The sequence below is a fragment of the Dysidea avara genome, chromosome 12 (genome assembly GCF_963678975.1).
Source record: "Dysidea avara chromosome 12, odDysAvar1.4, whole genome shotgun sequence".
NCBI classification, from domain to species: Eukaryota; Metazoa; Porifera; class Demospongiae; order Dictyoceratida; family Dysideidae; genus Dysidea; species Dysidea avara.
In genome coordinates this window covers 14,832,706-14,852,866 of record NC_089283.1, presented here as the reverse complement: position 1 = coordinate 14,852,866, position 20,161 = coordinate 14,832,706, and the positions used below count along the sequence as shown (strand labels likewise).

At 38.1% G+C, this 20,161-nt stretch overlaps 2 protein-coding genes across 4 annotated transcripts; one reads left to right on the top strand and one right to left on the bottom strand.

The window, feature by feature from the left end:
• Window positions 1-1,448: 1,448 nt before the first annotated feature.
• LOC136241617 (protein ECT2-like) lies at window positions 1,449-20,160 on the top strand. Of its 3 annotated transcripts, none has more exons than XM_066032859.1 (25): window positions 1,449-1,694; window positions 4,464-4,744; window positions 13,169-13,305; window positions 13,353-13,398; window positions 13,451-13,540; window positions 13,598-13,705; window positions 13,761-13,834; window positions 13,939-13,966; window positions 14,023-14,122; window positions 14,557-14,672; window positions 15,143-15,202; window positions 15,690-15,795; window positions 15,907-16,073; window positions 16,547-16,666; window positions 16,765-16,833; window positions 17,702-17,812; window positions 17,859-17,955; window positions 18,373-18,454; window positions 18,512-18,590; window positions 18,689-18,817; window positions 18,955-19,048; window positions 19,109-19,266; window positions 19,404-19,519; window positions 19,786-19,848; window positions 19,903-20,160. In XM_066032859.1, exons 3-25 carry the CDS (start codon window positions 13,241-13,243, stop codon window positions 20,090-20,092), a joined length of 2,268 nt encoding a protein of 755 aa, XP_065888931.1. In that variant the 5' UTR covers window positions 1,449-1,694; window positions 4,464-4,744; window positions 13,169-13,240; the 3' UTR covers window positions 20,093-20,160. The 3 variants fall into 3 exon arrangements, with proteins under 3 accessions (XP_065888931.1, XP_065888932.1, XP_065888930.1); XM_066032858.1 differs by lacking the exons at window positions 1,449-1,694; window positions 4,464-4,744 and adding exons at window positions 11,910-12,982; window positions 13,027-13,091; XM_066032860.1 differs by lacking the exon at window positions 1,449-1,694 and having other exon boundaries at window positions 4,253-4,744.
• Window positions 1,723-9,383, bottom strand: LOC136241616 (uncharacterized). The gene is made up of 10 exons (XM_066032857.1): window positions 8,358-9,383; window positions 7,173-7,541; window positions 6,901-7,119; window positions 6,706-6,805; window positions 6,521-6,662; window positions 5,251-5,344; window positions 4,783-4,881; window positions 4,534-4,715; window positions 2,569-2,895; window positions 1,723-2,019 (listed from the first exon to the last, which is right to left on the bottom strand). Exons 1-10 carry the CDS (start codon window positions 9,204-9,206, stop codon window positions 1,833-1,835), a joined length of 2,568 nt encoding a protein of 855 aa, XP_065888929.1. The 5' UTR covers window positions 9,207-9,383; the 3' UTR covers window positions 1,723-1,832.
• Window position 20,161: the final 1 nt, after the last annotated feature.

The following is a 20,161-nucleotide window of genomic DNA, read 5'->3' as shown; positions in this document are numbered from 1 at the left end:
GTCTACTGCAGTTATAGGCGACCTCTCTATAGTTTAACTATTCCCTTGTGATCTGTAATCCATGGCCAGCTCTAATTTTTCCTTCGGTTTATTTTTATGACTAATAAACCCACACATAAGAAAGAATGATGCCAGGCATGCCATCAAATAATTTTGCCTGAACATGCCCTCCAACTATCAAAAGCGAAGTGCCATCACGCTTCATTTTCAGCATGTTCAGTGTTGCAGGTGAAGAACAGAATGACAAACACTTCTTTAAACTACAGAGAATATGGATGATTTTTGTTATAAACATGATAGACAGCAGAGAGGAGGCCATATGCTTGACACCTTGCACTGTCAGTGAAAAGAAATGAGGACAAAATTAAGTCCACGATGTGTGTATTGTACGTACTAAAAGGAATCTATAAGGCTGAAGCAACATCTATCAGTGAAAAAATCAGACCGGTAGCTGTTGACAAGTTATGCCTGCATGTGTGTGAAGGCATCAAACAGGCAGTCAGTTAGTGGTCAATGAGAAATTCTCCTAAAAAAAAAATTGTTTTTAAAATTTTAATTCCATAATTAATTTTATCAGAAGCAGTTTTGGCCACTCTGTAGATACTTGTCTTTTGGGCTTGCTTATACCTCACCAATACTGCCAAGACACCATGAAGGTATTGTGAGGCTGGTTTTAGGAGTTTTTGGCCAGAAAAACCCAAATTCTAATGTATGCTACTATTGTACTATATGATGTGTTCTGATAAAGGATAGGAAATTGATTCCAAGAAAGACATGAATTCTGGTCTCCTAATGTATGCATGCCAGCCAAGTATAACCACCAGTCCTTAGTGGGTTGTGAAATGACGGACCATAACTCAAGGCAATGTAGCATTAACATGTAGACACTCTCACTGTAGTACTTTTAAAGATGCATACAATGGTGGAGGATTCCATTGCTACTTATGTATGTGATGTTGTTGTAAATCTTAGGATATCTACATGGAGTTCAGAAATTAGATTTTTGGTACCTAACTGTCAGAAAAAACCTGAAATTACAGAGAATTGTAGAAGGAAAGTCAAGGATCTTGTTAAAGTAATGATGTGTACTTGGTCAGAGGAAGTGAGGAAATGGCTTCAGATAAATTTATAAACATAAAGATATAATACCCTTGTCAAGTTTTGAAAGAGATATTGAATACTTGTATTGTTTCAACAAATAAGTACCACAAATATGTTTGGAATATTTGTTAAACAACAAACTCATTGTATAATTATGATGCTTAATGTAAAGTGGGGAAAACCCCTTGGTTTCCCAATATTATATTTTAGTAATTTGATGGTAGTGCAGATAAGCAAGGTGAGATTCAACAGTAAAGATTTGAGATTGTACAGTAGGATAGTTCTATACAATAAAATATATCCAGCTACCTTAAAAAATTTTTTGTTTTTTTTTTAACATAGCCACATGATTATGGTTACAAGGTATTTTTATCAGTTTCACACCTTATTTCCCCATCACCCTAGTTTGTGTGACAGATCAATAGATATGAAAATTAGGCAATGATTGGGACACAGGACAGCAGAGCTTATCAGTGAAAATCCAATGTGACATCTTAACCAGCACAGGGGAGGTATAGCTAAAAACGAGTAGACAATCTAGTGATTGGTACCAGCAGTAGAACCACAGCTATCAACTGCAGAAGAGACCACCGGTGAGAACCATTCCATTTCTACATTGCATATAGTAAACTCCACTCTTCAAAATTTAAAACTATCATAGTACAAATTAAAAATCTAAAGCAACATCATTGCCCATAAAAGTGATTTTAATATACGTACACACACTATGTTTACAGTTTTCCTGTCATAGTTGTAAACTTGATGTGACCATCTGACTTGCGTTGCAAGAGATATGCTGAGTTGCTACGTATAACTCTTGAGAGAAACCTGTAGTCCTTGAATGTGTGTGCCATCGTGTACATGTTTAACCTGTTCAATTGGAAATCCAGTGCAGCTGCATCCAGCACTTTCAAAAAACTACAGCACAAATTTGAAAGAAATACATTTATTACACTGTCGAAAAAACATTGTACTAGATATTATGTGTAAATATTACTGTGTAGGACTCAATGTATGAGTACAGCATACATGTATGAACATGGGAGACTAGAGGGGTAGGTCAAAACTGCCTAGTGTCTGACCTTAGTACAGATGGCTGCTATATGTTAGGCTGATCACTTAGTATACAGATGATATATTTGGGTTGGCTGTGGGCCCCGCCTATCTATTATGCTTTTTGAGCAATACTCAAGACTGTCTTTCAAATTATGCTACATCAGTGTTTCCTGGCTCCTGTTTCGAGTGACTGCTCTATTAGAACACGCACTATGCATTTTCCAATATTGTTCCTATAATGCTGGCATTCTGCTTGATTTTATGCTTACATTGAGTGCAGGCCTAGTTGGCTAGTGCAGTTGAGAGACCTCGTCACATGTGCACTATACAAGCTTGTGATTTTTTCAAACAAGAAAATCACAAAATCACATGATCTAAATTCATGATGGCTTCATTGTACGAGCAACTTACTTCCAGTGATTGAATTTTTGTTTGCAATATTTCTCCAACTTGTTAATGTAAAATTCAATTAGTTCCATTCTCCTGTGGATATAACATTCTGGGGGTAGAACAAAGGCTAAAAATTCTGCCAAGTCATGTTGAGGAACATCAATCCTTGCCAGTTCCCAGTCATAAATACACATTTGTCGAGGATCCTCATCACCTTGATCAGATGTGATCTTACAGATACAAATATTTCTTGGGTTGCAATCATTGTGGATCAAGGTCTTTGGAAAACTGTCAAAGATTTTCCACAGTTCATCAGCAGAATCAATAGCTTCAGTTGTCATTTTAACCCTAAACAACAATAGAAACATTGCATATGTTTGTCTCTGTTATCAACGCATACAGCAAAGTGTTTTGAAGACAAGAAAGCCAGTGTGGCCAGTGTGGAACACATTGGGCTAATTTTTTATCACTTTACTTCATATTGTATTTTGAATATCCCATACCCACCCCATGAGTTTTATGCCAGATCAACAAAAATTTAACGTGATTTTCACGCATACGTTTGTAGTTCAGTGGAACAGCTACCCGTCAGCTAACACATGCAAATTTGAATAAAATTTACATGACCCATGCCACATGGTTTAGTTTATTCTCACTTATGAGGTGAATTCATATACCAAAGTTTGGTACAAATATAACACATTCATGTGAGAGCTATGGGTGACTGTTATTCATAAAAGAAAACTCACAGCTACACTACATGGTACGTACATAACTTATCAACCAAACAGTACAGTAGTACTGTTTAAGTAGGCATCCCCCAAAAATGATGTGTGCCACCTTCACAAATCACCCTAGAGACATCTTATGCACTAATAATTGCCTTTACAGAGTAATATACCATCTAACATCAAATACAATTGCTAAAACTCGTCTTTCACTACTACCAGGGATGTGTCACTATTTCATTGTGCTAGCATAAGCCAATAATAACGGGGTGATAGATTGTTAAGAGGTATGGTCTCAGCTCTTGATCATTATTGATCAACCAGATTGTGTTAAATAATTAATAGGTGTGTCATTGAACCTACCATGAAGTTACAGGTATCTACTGATCGTAAGTGTTTCAATAAATTTGCAGCATTCTAAATATGCTGCTCAAGGAAAGTGTTGATAGGAAAACTTATTATTATTAGCACTTTACAGTGACCAGCACTGAAGGTCTGACAGCAACATTTGCTGCAGCCTTAGGATTACCTAACTTAACGCATCAATATGGTTTCATTGCATGGAGAAGAGGAAAGACAAGGGCACCAACTTGTCAACTCCAAAAGGCACATCCCTCTGGTGAGTATGTTATTGTGGTGTAAAATGGTGGCTGTGCGCTGCTCCAGCTGTGGCAGGTAGTGAGACTAAAATCCACTGACTCGGGATACTACTATAATGCAGCAGTCACACTAATAGAACAGTCACACGTGTATAGCTGTATGCTATAGCAAAAAAACTCAAACAAACTAGTATATTAAAAATTATGATTTAAAAATGAAGTAGGGATCCAAGCAATTTAAAAATAGAGAAATAAGAGATGAATGATGGTATTACAGCATAGCTCGGTGGGAAAATCCCTACATTGGCATTGACTAGTGTAAATACACCTTGTAGCTTGAAAATTAGTCATCAACCATAGCAGTGCCCTTTAGTGGTTTAAAAGAAACTGAAGTGACAGCTACAAAGTTACAGGGCAAAAACTAAAGTGTAACATTGTAAGATCGAAATACTCTAATAGAATAGTCAACAATTTCTTTATAAACACAGAGTCTGGCATTCAACCATGGAGAACTCCAACCACTGAGTCACTTATAAATAATCTATGTCTTGGAACATTATTGTAAAATGTATCTTTATTGTTGTGTCAGAACTTTTCGTAAGCCTGGCTTTTGGAAAGGCTGCACCACAGCTAAGATGGATCTACCAATTTCAACTTACACTTGACTTGTCCAGAATTCAGGAAACTCCCTTGCAGCATTAGCTAACATGGCCTTCCATAGCGGACGTAACTTGATGGCCACATCATGACAATGAGCATGATCCATCCATGATTGTTGACTTAACCACTCCACCTTGTCCATGAATAAGGAATGAATTTTGGCCATGTCACGAAGCACTACCTGTCAAAGAAAGCCATACTAATACAAAGGTTTGTGTGTGTGTGTGTGTACTTAGCTGGTTTGGTACCTTAATATCAGCAGTAGTCCATCCTGAGACATCATCAGCAGTGTTAAGATGAGTGAAGTGTTCATTTGAAAGATACTCCATAACATGCACAAATATGTCCTATTAAATGTATGATATGGGGTGATAGGGATCATACACACAATACTGATTAGTAATAATATAGTAACAATATAGGCAAATATTCGATGAGTGAAAATTTGGACAAATTGGATGGTGAGCATTTTGACAAGTAAGATTTTGATGAAACCCCTGAACGCACTAAATGCTAAATTTTGAGAGGGAAAAATTTCCCCCATTTAACTTTTACTCTATGGTAGTTAGAAAATTTTGAGGGACAAAAATGTTGATTTGTTGTACCACATACAAATCACCAAATTTTTCATCCTTAGCTCAATTAACCACCGAGCGGAATTTTTTTTGCCAAAGTTAAATTTTTTAGCGGAGCCATACTGGAAATGTGTAGCTCACCTTGCTGATGGAGGATATGCTGTGATATGTTTTTGGTAGAAACTGTTGCAACTCCTCCATTTGAACAATAGCTAATTCTCTTGTATGGCAAAACCTGTAATGTTTAAAATGAAATAATTGGCATGGTGTCCAACTTTAGAGCAAGTAAAGTAGCATTAATAAATTATTTCAGATACTGATTTAGATTGATTTGTGTGTGCGTGTGTGTGTGTGTGTGTGTGTGTGTGTGTGTGTGTGTGTGTGTGTGTGTGTGTGTGTGTGTGTGTGTGTGTGTGTGTGTGTGTGTGTGTGTGTGTGTGTGTGTGTGTGTGTGTGTGTGTGTGATGTGTACATGGGATCAACAAAGACAATAGATACATGCCACGTATTTAGATATTCAGTATCATGACTTCTCAAGGGATAAGCAGAAAGATGACAATTCAAGCTTATACTGAACTAGACTGCAAGTTTTAATCCCTTTTCTTTTTGCACACTTTAGAAAAATCGCAATAAGTCACATGTGCTTTAGTCAATTGACTTCACATTTGGATGGCAGTAAGAGCATAATTATAAAGTAACACATTTATAGCCTGATTTTCGTCCAGATTGAATTAAAAACAAGTAAGTTATGCATGATTTTGAAAATTTCTAAATTGTCACGAATCGGCTTGAAAGAATAACTTGAAAACAGGTCTATACATGAAGTAACTATAAACTGTTATGGACTGAGAGTATTAACTAAGTGGATATAAAACAAAAAGCAATCAGGTAAAGCAAGCACAACTGAGATACTCTAATAGAACAGTCACTGAGAATTAAAATAAAACCTGTGTAAAGATGTTGCAAAAATTTTTTTGTCAGGCAGGAAGCTCCACACCTATATTCCCAAACCCTTTACCACTCTACCACTACTGTCAGTTGCTTACCTCACTTAATTTCCACATTCAAGTTTTTTTTACAATCTCGTAGATCTATTGGTGGAAATTTTAGTACATTCTACAGTTTTATGTGTGTAGAGCATTCAGCCTATACATAACACACTGTACAGGGTTGAGTTGTGTTAACAACTGTGAAAAAAGGGTGTAGCCCTCCAAAAATGACGCTGCCACCTTTAATTTCCTAACTTGTTTACATCTGGCCTTTTTGTAGGGCTGCACCCTTTTTCACAGCTTGGCTGTTTTGGCATAAATTTAAAGCCAAGCCATCTTGGGGTACGAAAATCACTAAAAGAGTACGTGGTAAATTAGGGGCAACTGTGTACTCAAGGAAATAAGTTAAGTATCTTACTGACCTAAATCCAGTCTCCATTTTATGCCTCTCATATTGAACTGCCAAGTCTAATCCACATGCTTGTGCCATCTTGTTGATCATAGTAGCTGTCTCACTATCAAGTGGTTTAGACTTGATCACAACTGGCCACTCCACCACACTACCTGCTATGACAATCACCACACAATCATTGTCAGTATACCATACCTGAGTGTGTAGTGTAGTTGATGATGTATCCAAAATGACCAACCTTCTTTGAGATTTCTATCTTGGTTAGTTCAGAGATGATGCTATTTCCTGCATCAACCTAAACAGTACCACAAAATGGCAATCATGATAATAACCAAGGGTTCGTACTACTTAAGCTACTATTGTTTGAACTGTGCATGAACTCTTACCAACCTTCATTGGTTTCCAGTCTATCAATGTTCCTCTAGAGCCAACCACCTTACTGAAGAATTCATTGTTGACGTGGAACTCACGGAAACCATTCTCTGGTCGGTTGCGACCAAGTCGTTCATGAGAAGATGCAAAATGACCACTGGCTATTGCAGCTAATGTTGAAATATCTAATGCTAATGCGAATCCAGCAACTATCTCAACAAGCCTCCGGACAGCTCCCTACATAATACAGAAAATTAGTCGTACACTTAATAACATTGTGTGTATTTTACCTTCCCATGGCACCCCATTATTTGTAGACATTCTTTCTGTGTAGCTAACATTGTACCTCCTCCCACAGTAGCTGCAATCACACTGGGCAATTGAATACTAACATAAACACCTCCTTCATCAGCTACAAGGGTCTTTGTATTGCTGTGGTATAATATCTTCTCTCGTGCCTCTTTCAAATGTTCTTTACTAACAGCTGATGCATGCAGCTGTGCTGTGGCACTCTCAGAAACATTAGCAACATCCTGACCAGTGGCTACAAACACTGAGGCTATCAAATTGGCCACGTTAACATTTGATCCTAAAGCTCCGAGCCGAATAGCGCCTTCTTGTAACATCTGGTATGACTGAAGAAAGGTTTCACTATCAATCTATAAAAAGAGTATAATCTATAAAGCATACAATTAATTTGCAGGGGTGGATCTAAGAGCTGGCAAGGGAAGGGGCACAAAAAGTTCCATTAAAAAGGGGAATCCAAGCATGGCAGCTAGTATATAGCTAGCCACATGTAGTCTGTTACAGTTGATGTATACATATAGCAGCAAATAATCACCTCTCAGTAGTGGTTCACTGTTAGAGTTAGGCCATTGCAGAAAGGTTGTGAAGCTGTTACAAAGCTACTAATGACTTAAATTGCATACAAGATAATTAATTTTAGGGGCATTTAATGCACATGAAGGGGCTGGGTGACAGTTCAAATTTGGCTTCAGGTGAATTTGCAGTAAAGGGAGGTAACATGTTTGTTGTTTTTGCTGTTTGTTTTTTACCTAAATGTATTCAATAAGTCAGTATATTCTTGAGAAATAAACTGACTTTGGCCTTATTGGCATATCAAAGTAATAGCTTAGCTCTTCCCAAATTGACAGGGCGGGGGCTGGGGTGGGTGAGCATTTGAGGCTATCCTGGGATCCTCCTATGATTTGTACAGCATCTAATACATGCTAGGAATCTTCAATATGACATATATCACTGCAATTTACATTCCTGTTTGGGTGCAATATTTAGTACCTAAAATTTCTTCATATTAATACCTATACAGGGCATTGTAAAATTCACTGAAATGTGAACGCTTTGATAACCAGTCCATATATTGGCAACACATCTGGACCCTGAACATTATCTACCTGATTGTCCAAAATAGAGGGTTAATTCCATAAGAACAAACATTCAGCTTTGCAGTTACTTGCCTTCAATACTGATCTCAAAATTTGTTCAGGTATCCAGGCTTCAGCTTGTGCAAACCATCCTCTAGTACTGTGCAAGTGTCCAGCTGCCATCTTCTTGTCTCCACTCATGTTGCACTCAACAAAGAACTTCACTACCCTCACTCCTTGTAACTCTTCACCAATTTTGGTTAGTGCCCACTTGCAAGCATGCCACGTGACACTTGTAGTCATGTTCTGTCCTGCGGCATCTCCTGTCTCATAGATGAACTGGACAACCAGTGTCTTTCCAAAGAAGTGTGGTACTAGCTCATGAAGTACACAGTGTTGGCTGAAGAGTGTCACCTGCTGCTTTAAGTGTCGTAGGTTGTCTTTTAACCATTCCCAAATGATTTGTGCTTCATGAATGCTTCTTGTGAAGAATGCTGGAGCTCGGAGCATTCGTTGTTTGCCCACATGAACCATCACACCACCAGCCCTGCTTAAAGCTGTAGCTCCCCGTGTTGCTGAGGCTATAAGGGCACCCTCTGTGGTAGCAAAAGGACACAAAACATGTCCATTGACATGATCTCCATGTATTAATAAAGGACCAGCAACCCCAACTGGTATTTTAGCTAGACCAATAACATTCTCAGCGTTTCCTTTGAGTTTAGCAGTAGAACAACCAATATCACTTCCTTCGTTAGCCCACCACTCGCCAAGATGTGTCAAGTTAGTTGATGTGAACTTCTCAACCCACTGGCGTCTCTTGTCGCATTTCTTGACATCGTAGTAGCCTCGCAGTGGAATCCGTGGTAGCCCATAAGGATCCACATCATCGAATTCGCCTGTTTTCCCTATGACTTTATCTAGATCATTCTTATCAGACGACATCCAAACGCTCAATTGTGATTGTGGCACTCGCCACAGCAGGAAATTTTGATAACTGTTTTTGCTGTCACTAGATATTACTCGAAACTCATGAAACTAGACAGAGCCAAGGGACAGAGCCTTGAACGCCTGTGAACGAAAATTATCGGAGTAATCTTCCAGTTTAGTCTCGTGCCCAGCCGGGCTCGCGCCTAACCACACGAGCGGAATTTCTCAGATTCGTCTGCCCCAAACAGTTGACAAACCGGACAAACTTCCTACTAAAAATAACCTCGTGTGGCCACAGTGAAAAGCTTTGCGAGAGAGTATTAATGGCTGCAGAAAAGTTGATTTCAGCTGTAGATGAATGGTTTGATCATTTTAAAGCTGATTTTGTGTCATGCATGAATATCAGCGAGCTTGCACCCTATCTTTTCGAAGAGGGATTACTAACCAATGACGAGTTTGAAAGGATTGCGATCGTAATGGAAAAAAATTCTTCCCAGACAGATCGTGTGGAGCACATAGTTTCTGTGTTAAAACGAAAAGGTCCACAAACTGTTATGAAATTTACAGCAGCTATCGCTCGATCAGTGAAAGAGACAACACCGTGCGATATGGGGAACAAGTACCTCTTGGATGAAGTGCTGATGAAGGCTAAAGTACCAGTTATGACTAAGCTACCAGATGATCCAGATGTGATTAAGATGTGTCCGAAGGAAGAAATAAGCATTGATGACGTCATAACAATGATTGAAATGTTGAAAGATAAAGTAAAACATTTGGAGGAAAAACTAGCAGCCCCACGTGCACCCCCTACCCTGCAATGTAAAAGTTATTGGTGATAGCTACATGCTTTGCAAACTGCTTTATATGTGCATGTCTTTTATATAGCTAATGGTTGTTTGTATTAGTGAGATGTTTGCACCTGTGGTGTATGTGTACAGTGAGTACTGCTATATCCATGGAGCTGTAGCTATGTAATACACGGTGAAAAAATGTGTCCATTATTTGGGTTGTACCTCCTGTGTTGTATCAGCAAAATGGCTGGCTTACACAGCAAATGAAATCCAAATTTGAATTAAGATGTTCGGCAGTTCTATAGAGGCTACTGTGCAGTGTCTCCAACAAATGAAAGACCCAACAGGTAAGTGAATCATACATAAGGTAATTATGCAGAATACACACACACACACACGTACACACACTTACCTTCGGCCTTAAACAGGCTATACCTTGGTATTTGGTATATGCAATATTTTCTCTTCTTTTAGAGCAAGTAGCTAGCTACTTGGCAACAACACTGGGATGAGCAATATACTAGGCAGCTTATAGCAACAGAAATTACTGCATGCTGTGTATATTATTAAAAGCCGCTGTATAGTCATAAAAGTTTAGGTGAGACGATTCATCTATAGGGTAGAGCACTCAATTATTTCATTGGTCAGTCCAGGGACATATCCAGGATTTTTCAAAATGGTTTCCAAATTTGGTAGTGAGTTATAGATGTGGGGAAAGCCCCCAGCCACTGACAGATTCTGTGCATTAAAATGCACCAGATTCATGATTTCATGACTGTTTTCAATATATGCTTAGTTCCCTTTAAGTCCTAAATGCTAATCAACTATATAATGATGTAATAATCTACATATTTCAATTTGTCCAATTAAAATAAAAAAACTTATCTAAATCACTGTCAAATTAGTCTTAGATTCAAAATTTGTATTTCGGTATATATGTTCTATTAGAGTATTTGATTGCTGTATTATAATTCACCTGCATGACTGCTCTATTAGAGTATCTCAACTATTCAATACATAACTATGCTCTCTCTGCATGTGAGGAATTGTTGTATAAGGTCATGCTGTATAGTTATGTTGTAATTAAATGTATCACACATGAATATCATTCTATACCCTTATTCATGTGGCTTACAGCAGGAGCACCAGACTATCTTAGTTTAACAACACAACTGAATAAATTGAATTGCAGGTGCTCCTGCTGTAAGCCACATGAATAAGGGTATAGAATGATATTCATGTGTGATACATTTAATTAACATAAGTTAAAGCTGCTGCACTATTGGCTAGCTATACCAAGACTGTGTTTTTTTTCTTGACCAAATGACAAAAGAAAATATACAGGCTGGCTAGTGAGACTAGATAGCAGTTGGATGCATGTTAAGGTGATATTAATTGCTGATAGTGTGATAAACATGTAGAGGTGAGTAATGTTCTGGAATATTTATGTCAGGTGCATGGGTCTTGACGTAAAAATGTAATACAATTAATGTGCGTCCCTTCATATGGAAAATCTATCATAAGAGAGAAACCATCATTGACGATGAACAACGACCAAAAAAAAAGACAATGTACAAAAATAACTATATAGCTAATTAAGTGAGTGAGTGAGTCCTTGGGGACACACTATCACAGAGAAGGCAATAGAATGCCGGAAAAATAGCAACACACACACACAAAAATGTAGCTAATTACAATAAATGATAGAGTTTACAACATTCAAGCATCTTCAGACCATTCAGTGCAATCTCTTGCCATGAAAATTCTTCTTGATGAAGAAATAGAAATGGTAGCAGCGAAGTCAAAATTTCTAGATTTAGAAATCTTGATCTCAAGTTAACACAGTTCATAAATGATGACAAAGACACTGGCAAGTAGTGGCCTAAAACACTTATTTCAATGGTATCATAACAACAAGGAATTCCATGACAATCAAATTCTGACTGTAACTCTTGGTACTCTCTCTTCCCTTGTTTTTGATCCCTGGCAGATTTGAGGTGTTCAATTGAATCTAAAAGACATGTCAGTTCTAACAAGGCCACCGAGTTGCTGCTTTCATTGTAAAAAACAATGTCTGGGCGATATGAGGTAATCAGGAGAGAAGGAGGGATTGTTGCCTGTGGAGAGTCACTTGGACGCATACCAGGAAGGTCAGCATAAACTGAGATTGTACTTCAGAAATGACCTTAGTGAGTTCAACAGTCAAACAGTGCAGAACTTGGTTGTTGCGATATGAGAAGTGGCCCTGTTTCAAGGAACTAGGACAGCCACCCAAAACATGAGCAGTGGTAGGCTGAGTGCAACCACATAATGAGCACTTCACCCCACATTGTACGTGCCAAACTGACTGATGTGCATATAGGGTGTCTGAGGCAGCACGGAGAATAAACGAGAGTTAGCCTGGGTTGCATCCAAGTAACAATCAATTCCAGGTCCTGTAGCAAGATTCTAGTGTCACAGAATCCTTCAGTTTACTTTGACTGAACAGATAGCATAGCTATACTCAGATGATTTATCATAGTAAGAGCGTTCATCAGCTGCAGCTAATTTCTTTGCTTGCAAGTAAAGGTGATGAGCCATTGGACCTTTTAAACAATCACATACTAGTGGGTAGTTACCTTATAGTTGGAATGAGCCTTCAGTCAAAGGGGCCATACTCCACGGTGATGATGACGTCTTCCAATGACGTGATCTTAAAATCTGCTATGTATAGAGTCAAGAGTCCATACTTATTATGGACTCTTGATAGAGTCTATAGATTCTCAGATGTAGTGATTTAGACGACTAGTTCTCCAAAAGTAGTCGTCAAACACCAACGATCATTTCTATTTGAAGAGATGTGATCACGTGAAGACATTTAAAAATTTTTGGCGGTAAATTGAAAAGTTACAAACGGGTGTTAAATGGAACCGAAGCCGAAGCGAAGACAGTTGGTTCCCGTAGTATTTGATAAACATGGTTTTACCTCGTCTAGCGAGATGAGCGAATTAACAGAATCAGGTAAAACAGTAGCGTACGGGCTGTGACTTACACTCTTTGAGCAGACGAGCACTGTTACGCTTGTATCATCTCCGAAGAAGTAAATGTTGAACTTGAAAAGGCACTGAAAGTTAGTTTTGTGTTTTACTATATGAAACAAAGCAGCGAATGAAAGATATGTGTTCTTATAATTGTTTAATTCGTCAGTTGTTAGGCCTGACAGTTTGTTATTCTACTGATGGGAAGCATTTACCCAAGGAGATCCCGGACGAATGTAACATGGTGTTTATATGTGACAAGTTTGAAGGAAAAGTATTCGAGTACTTAAATGAAAAAGGATTCAGGTTAGTCTTTGTATGAAGTTTCAACCAATGTCCATTTGTTGTATTAGGATATTAGGACCACCGTGTGTCCTTGCATGTGCATTACACAAGAAGGTGTGTTTAATACCTCTTTGCTGCTGGATTATATCAGTGATCTTTTCCCCAGCCATTACCTATCAGCATTAGACCAACTTTTTGTTGTACAATGCAAGACATGGTCATCTGTTTTACTGGCTTCAAAGACAGAAATCACCTGGTAATTTTGATGTGCAATTTTGTCCAGCTTGTGTATCATACTGTATGCGATCCCCAGCATCAACTGTGTAGTTTGGTTCATTTGATGGGTGGCAGTGTTCGTAAAGACGTTATCAGTAGTGTGACACATGTGGTCGCAAACACCGTGTTTGGATCAAAATACAAGGTATGCTATGAATATACTGTTGGTGGATATTGTCGAGTTTTATTTTGCTGTGTAGGCAGCAGTATGTTTTAACACACCTATAATGAGTGAGAAATGGATACGTACTTGTTGGGAAAGTAGATTAGATATGTAAGTAGTAAATGTTGACTTTTAGAACCTTTCCTTATTTGACATGTGGTACATGTGTGATTGTAGTGTTTATGCGTGTACTTATTTGTTCTTTTTGCACTCAGCAATTTTACAATTGCTTCACCAGAAATGGTATGTTAAAATATTGTTGCTGATAGAAGAATTGCATGTCTTAATTGATTGTGCAGCAATTTTACAAGCAGCTACCATTTGCTGGATGCAGGATTGCCCTACTTGGATTCAAGCAAGAAGAAGAGCAAGAAATGGTTGAAATAGCTAAGAAGAATGGTGTGTGTGTATGTTGAGTGGTGGATATATTACAATTTTTTTATCACTCCACATTGTATTTATCCTCTGCTATATCTTGTGCTTTGTGCAGCCAAGAAGATAAATATATAGTGGCCAGTAGTTGATTAAATGACACCAGTGACTGTGGTACCACTGAAATGTGCAGTTACCCTGTATGTATATCCCATTAAACTCATGGCATTGCAATCTAAAATTAAATTTTTGTTCATTGAGAGCACTGTGTCAATGAATTGGTTAGGTGTGGACTTCTCTATTCACCTTTTCTACTGTTTCCTATGCATTTATACAAATCATTCCAACCCTGAGATCTTCCCACCAATAAGTATGTGAATTTCAAAGAGCTCCTTTTCCTTCTTTGTACACATATATACCCCCAGTTGTTTCCATGCACAATACATGTTTGTTTCTTCAAGGTGCGGAGTGTACACCAGTAGATGGTGCTGGGTTAACACACTTGGTGGTGTCTGATGATGTTCCACCAGACAGTACACCGATCGCTCCCTCCAGAGTAATGGTTGTTAAACAACAGGTACTCACATACCACGCACTCATTTATGTAATAAGAATTATTTCAAAATAGATCATAACCTAAGTGACCTGAATAGACATGTTACCCTTCTGTACTGATCAAATTTCTTCTCCCTGATATTGTACAATATAATATTATTGGTTTGATGAAATTGATGTGACTTCTCATAGCATCAGTGACATTGAAGATGGTTGGAAAAATGTAATTTATCATCCAGCATACACAGTTTCTGTTATGTGATTTGCTGAGTTGGCTACAAAGTAATTTTAGATATTGTTTTCAGTAATACATGCTGAACAAATCACGCATGCTTACTAATCATGCTACAGTGAATATCACGCATGCTGTTGGTGAAACTTGTTCTGTAACTAATCATTGCACATAATATATTTTGTGAAGCTTGCATGTATGGTACACATTTGTATGTTTCTGTATTACGAGTTGTATGTACCAGTTTTGTTTTTGTTTAGTGGTTTTGGGAGAGTATTCAGATTGATGCTTGCACTGACGAGGCATTGTACCCAGTTAATGTAAGCTAACATTTTAGAATGTATGTGTGTGCATATTAATGAGGTGTTTAACTAATACTTTGTGTGTTGAGACAGCAGCCAGACAATAGGAGCAATGGCTTAACTTTTTCAATTTGATGCCCAGTTGTTGTCATCCTATTTTTAGTTGCTTTAGTGTATCTAGTTCTGTAAAAATGATAGCCCACAGCAGGCTGTGCACCATATACATATCACAGCAGAGATCCAACTTAGACTTCGCTTGTTATGTGAGACATGCACTGACAGTTAGTACAAATTCATTCTTCCAGCAGCAGGAGCCAGACACCAGTAATACAACTAGTACACTGCTTCCCTACTAAATACCAATTAGACTTGTTCACAGGTGGGCCAGTGTTTTTACTGGGTAGCCAAAGGTTTTGGTTTCACTTACAAGTGTGTGGTGTATTTATACATGTATTTGCATACATATGTAAGTATATAGTGTTTATAACACATTTATGTACTTTAGAATGTTGTGACCCCCATGAGACGTAAACGCAAGCGACACTCAGCAATGGGTAGTAGCATCTTAAGTACCATCCTGGAATCCACACCAGTATCCTCAAGTAGTCCAGGTATGCTTGTGTATATGAGGCTATACTTGAAGACCTCTGGTTAATCTAGATTAATGAAAATGTAATTTGGTTGTGTGCATGTGATAATATGTTGTGTCTACCTCCTGTCAGCTGGTAAAGGTGATGAGAGTGTATCATTTGTGGAGGAGAGGGAAGACAGTGTGTGCCAGCCATATCAGCAGGATCAACAACCTCAACGTGACCCTCGATATTATATCGCAAATGAGCTGCTGCAGACTGAGCAGAACTATGTTAATATCCTCTCTGTAATAGTGAAGGTAAGCTAAACTGCAGATCACACACGCGTGCGTGCGTGCACGCATGCACACACACAGAGCTCAGTTTATAACTAATCAGTCCAGGTAAGGTTGAAGTTTAACATCAGTGCACTTGTTAGGTAGGCTTCAAATATGTAGCTGGTTTGTGTCCCCACTTACATGATTTTTCTGGTTGTGTATTTTTCACTGTAGTGTCAGTGATGCCACACAAACCATTGCATAGTGACTGTGGTAAACATAAGTCCATGTTGTTTTCATCCTTATATTTCAAGTGGTTGAGCAAAGTGCTTGTCACATGTCTGCATATACTAGGAGCCATGCTTATATCCAATAGTAACAATTTAATTAGAACAGATCCCTTGTAAACAGCATGGACTGCCAAATACTGTGATTTTGTTGCTGGGCTAAATGCAACAAAATTTGAAGAAGGAAATGCCTGGTGATGGTTTGTTCTATTATGATAATCTCTACAGGTATTCAAAGAGCCATTGGAATGTCCTACTTTGAGAGGTGGACCGATAGTGAGCACCGAAGATGTGAAGGGAATCTTTGGTAACATTGTGGACATCTTGGAAGTGCACAATAAGATAAAGGTATTACAGAAACTGTTGTATTAGGTGTGTTTTATTAGCATCTAACGTGTCTACAAGTACTATAATTTTTTTTAATATGATCAATTTTATCATATCAGGATTCATTAGACCAGAGGATATCACAATGGAATGAGTCATCATGTATTGGATGTGTGTTTAATGACCAGGCAAGTAACTGTTTTGTTAACAGTTATATTTTATGAATAGTGTATAAAATGATACCGTATCTTGCTGTGTAAAGGATTTCAAAAAGCTATTTCACAATGTGGTTGGTCTTAACCCAAACTTTTAAAAAAACTGAATCTAGACTTAACCCTTAAACCTGCAGCTGTTTTATAAAATGCAAGCACTGAAAACACATAATCCAGTAAACTGGATCGCATTTATCCCTTGTAAAACTAAATTCCATAACACAAAAATTGTTAAAACATAACAAACACCATCCTACACACCATTAAAATTTGATTAAGTCATTGTTGGACAAGCACAATGACGATACGAAGACGAAAAGGCACAAAATGATTCAGCACGTCGTAGTGGGTGAGTTCCTTGTATGTTGAAAGCTTATACACAGTTAGATTGCTTACTCTTTGCCAATTACTACAATCATAAGTGATCGGACAAACGCTTCATGAGATATGTTTTAAAACAAAGTTCCATAACACTGAAACTGCTGAGCTATCTAAAAATGGTAAACCATCTTACTCACCATTTTGGTTTAAATGGTCCCATACTTCATCGCATTCAAAGCTTCCCACTATACTTTGAAAGAAAAAGAGAACTATCTCTCTGTCTTCCTTCTTCACACATAATCGATAATGATGTACAAAATGCCATACTTTGCCGTACTTCAATCATCATATCAACTTTCTCTTGGCATCGTGTTGCTCCTCACGTGGTGGCAATTCAGTTGATATATAGATACCACATGATTAATTAAATGTCACACAAGCATAATGATGATATGATGTGATGTGATATGTGTATTCATCTGTGTATTACTGACTTGGTATAAGCACCAATGTTTTTCTGCAGGCTAAAGACATTCTAAAGGTCTACCCACCATTTGTTAATTTCTTTGAAGTCAGTAAGGAAACACTCCATCGCTGTGACAAGCAGTATCCACGTTTTCATGCCTTTCTAAAGGTGACCCAGAATATTATTCTCATTAGTAATACAATTGAACACATAGGCCAATGAGTCTAAGGCTGAATGTCAGCGTCAAAGCTTGGAAGAGCTGTTAATCACTCCCATCCAACGAATCCCACGGATAATCCTTCTTCTTCAAGGTACACTACACTCACATGATACGTATGTACAGTGGAACCCCTCTAAGATGGACACCATTGGGGAATTAATTTCTGTCCCTTATAAAGAGGTGTCCTTAGTTAAGGGGTGTACAAATTACTAGTACTGCTTATTTGGGACCTGGACAAATGTTCATTATAAAGAGGTTGTCCATGGTTCAGGGATGTCCTTTTAAAGGGGTTCCGCTGTATGTGTATGCTCTCTTGAGCTAAGCTGGCCAGTAAGCTACTCTCTCTCTCTACATGCACACACACGCATGTACACACACACGCACACACATGCACACACACGCTCATGTGTGTATACACATGTACGCACATATGCACATGTATCCCTAAATGATTATAGCACTGTGTTGTCTCAGAAGCTTACTCAAGCTTAACATACTCCTTTGTTAGATTTGTTAAAACGCACTCAGTCACACCATCCTGATCACAAAAGCCTCATGCAGGCAGTTGAAGTTGTGAAAAGCACTCTAACGTGAGTCAACATCATTTGCATGTATGTACCCATGGATTAAACTGTACCTTTGTTCAGGAATATCAATGAAGACAAAAGAAAAACTGAAAAGCAGATGCTAATGTTTAAAGTATTAAATAAGATTGAAGACTGTCCTGTAAGTACTGGAGTATAATACCATCCAGGTCTTTTATATACCAAAGTATTTTTTCTCACGTTAACTGTTGATAGGATACTTGTGTATTTGTTTAACAGGCTAATGTTCTCTCAAGTACCAGAAGTTTTATCAGAGAATTAGAGGTCATCGATATCGGTGCTGACCCTGCTAGTAAAGCAGTGAAGGGAGAACCTATAGTGATGTTCCTGTTTACTGATAGTATTGAAGTATGTTGGTGAATGTATACTGTATTACACAGTATGTGTGTGCCATGCACACACACACACACACACACACACACACACACACACACACGTACATACACTACACTACACACAGACTCATGTACTTGTTCATCATGCAGGTAGCCAAGAAAAAATCAGGGGGCAGTCAATACAAACATGTTGAGTTTATACCTCTACAACATGTCAGATCAGTGGTCACCTTTACAGACAAACGTAAGCGCACACCATGATACTGTAGCATTACCACAATCATATTACATATCAACACCACAGCTGGGCCAGAAATGTTTGGATTACTTACTCAGTATCCTGAAGATCCACAAGAGAAGTTGTTGGTATTTCAACTCTCTCCTCAAGAGAGAACAACCAAGGATAATCTACTGACGCAATTGTGTGGTCTTTTAGCTGATGTTAACAATAACTCTGATCAAGTAAGTCAACTCTAACAGCCCAGCAGTTTTGTTGTTGCTGTGTAACTACAGTGTGCGTGCGTGCGAAACATGTATTTCTGTGTGACTGTTCAATTAGAATGTTTTGGTAACTATTGTTTCTTGTGTTTCTTTTATAGTCTCAGTTCTTGGTGTCGGCTTCTACAGACATTCTATGCAATCCTGTGACCCCAGGCAAACAAGATACATTGACCATATCAAGTAGTTCATCGATTAGACTTAAAAAAGCAATCCAGTAAGTAGACCCTCGTTGATCTGTACCCTCGTTTATCTGAAATTGAAAATGACTGTCCTATTAGAGTATTTTTGTGTACAAGTGTATGTTCTATTAGACTATTTCAACAGAGCTCTGTATATATGAATTTATGGGCTTGAGTTATCTGAACAGTTCATTTATCCAACCACTTTTACCATTGCCTGAGACACATTGATATTCGGATAAACTGAGGGTCCACTGTACTACCAGTATAAGCAAATTACAACTATTGCGTGTTCACTTAGTGGAGCTAGAAAAAGAGTACAGAGAGCTTTTTCTCATAAAAATAAAAAGCCACTCACACCAAGGTAGAGTTATTTTGTAAGTGTTGAGAATGTGTCTACACGTTGTTTTTTTATTAGTCTTCGACTTAATCTACCTCCTAATCAAAATGATAGCACTTTGGGACTAGATGACAGCATATCGGACATACTAGACTTATCAACATCCATACTTACACCAGTTTCTGCACTACACACTTCAAAGAGACAGAATAGTCATAATTCCAGGCCACAATCAGTTATTATTTCATCTTACAACACCGAAGTGTAAATTTTTGTACATAATTATTTTTTGGATGTGTCAAGATAATTATCATGCGCCTGCGTCTTAAAAGAAAAT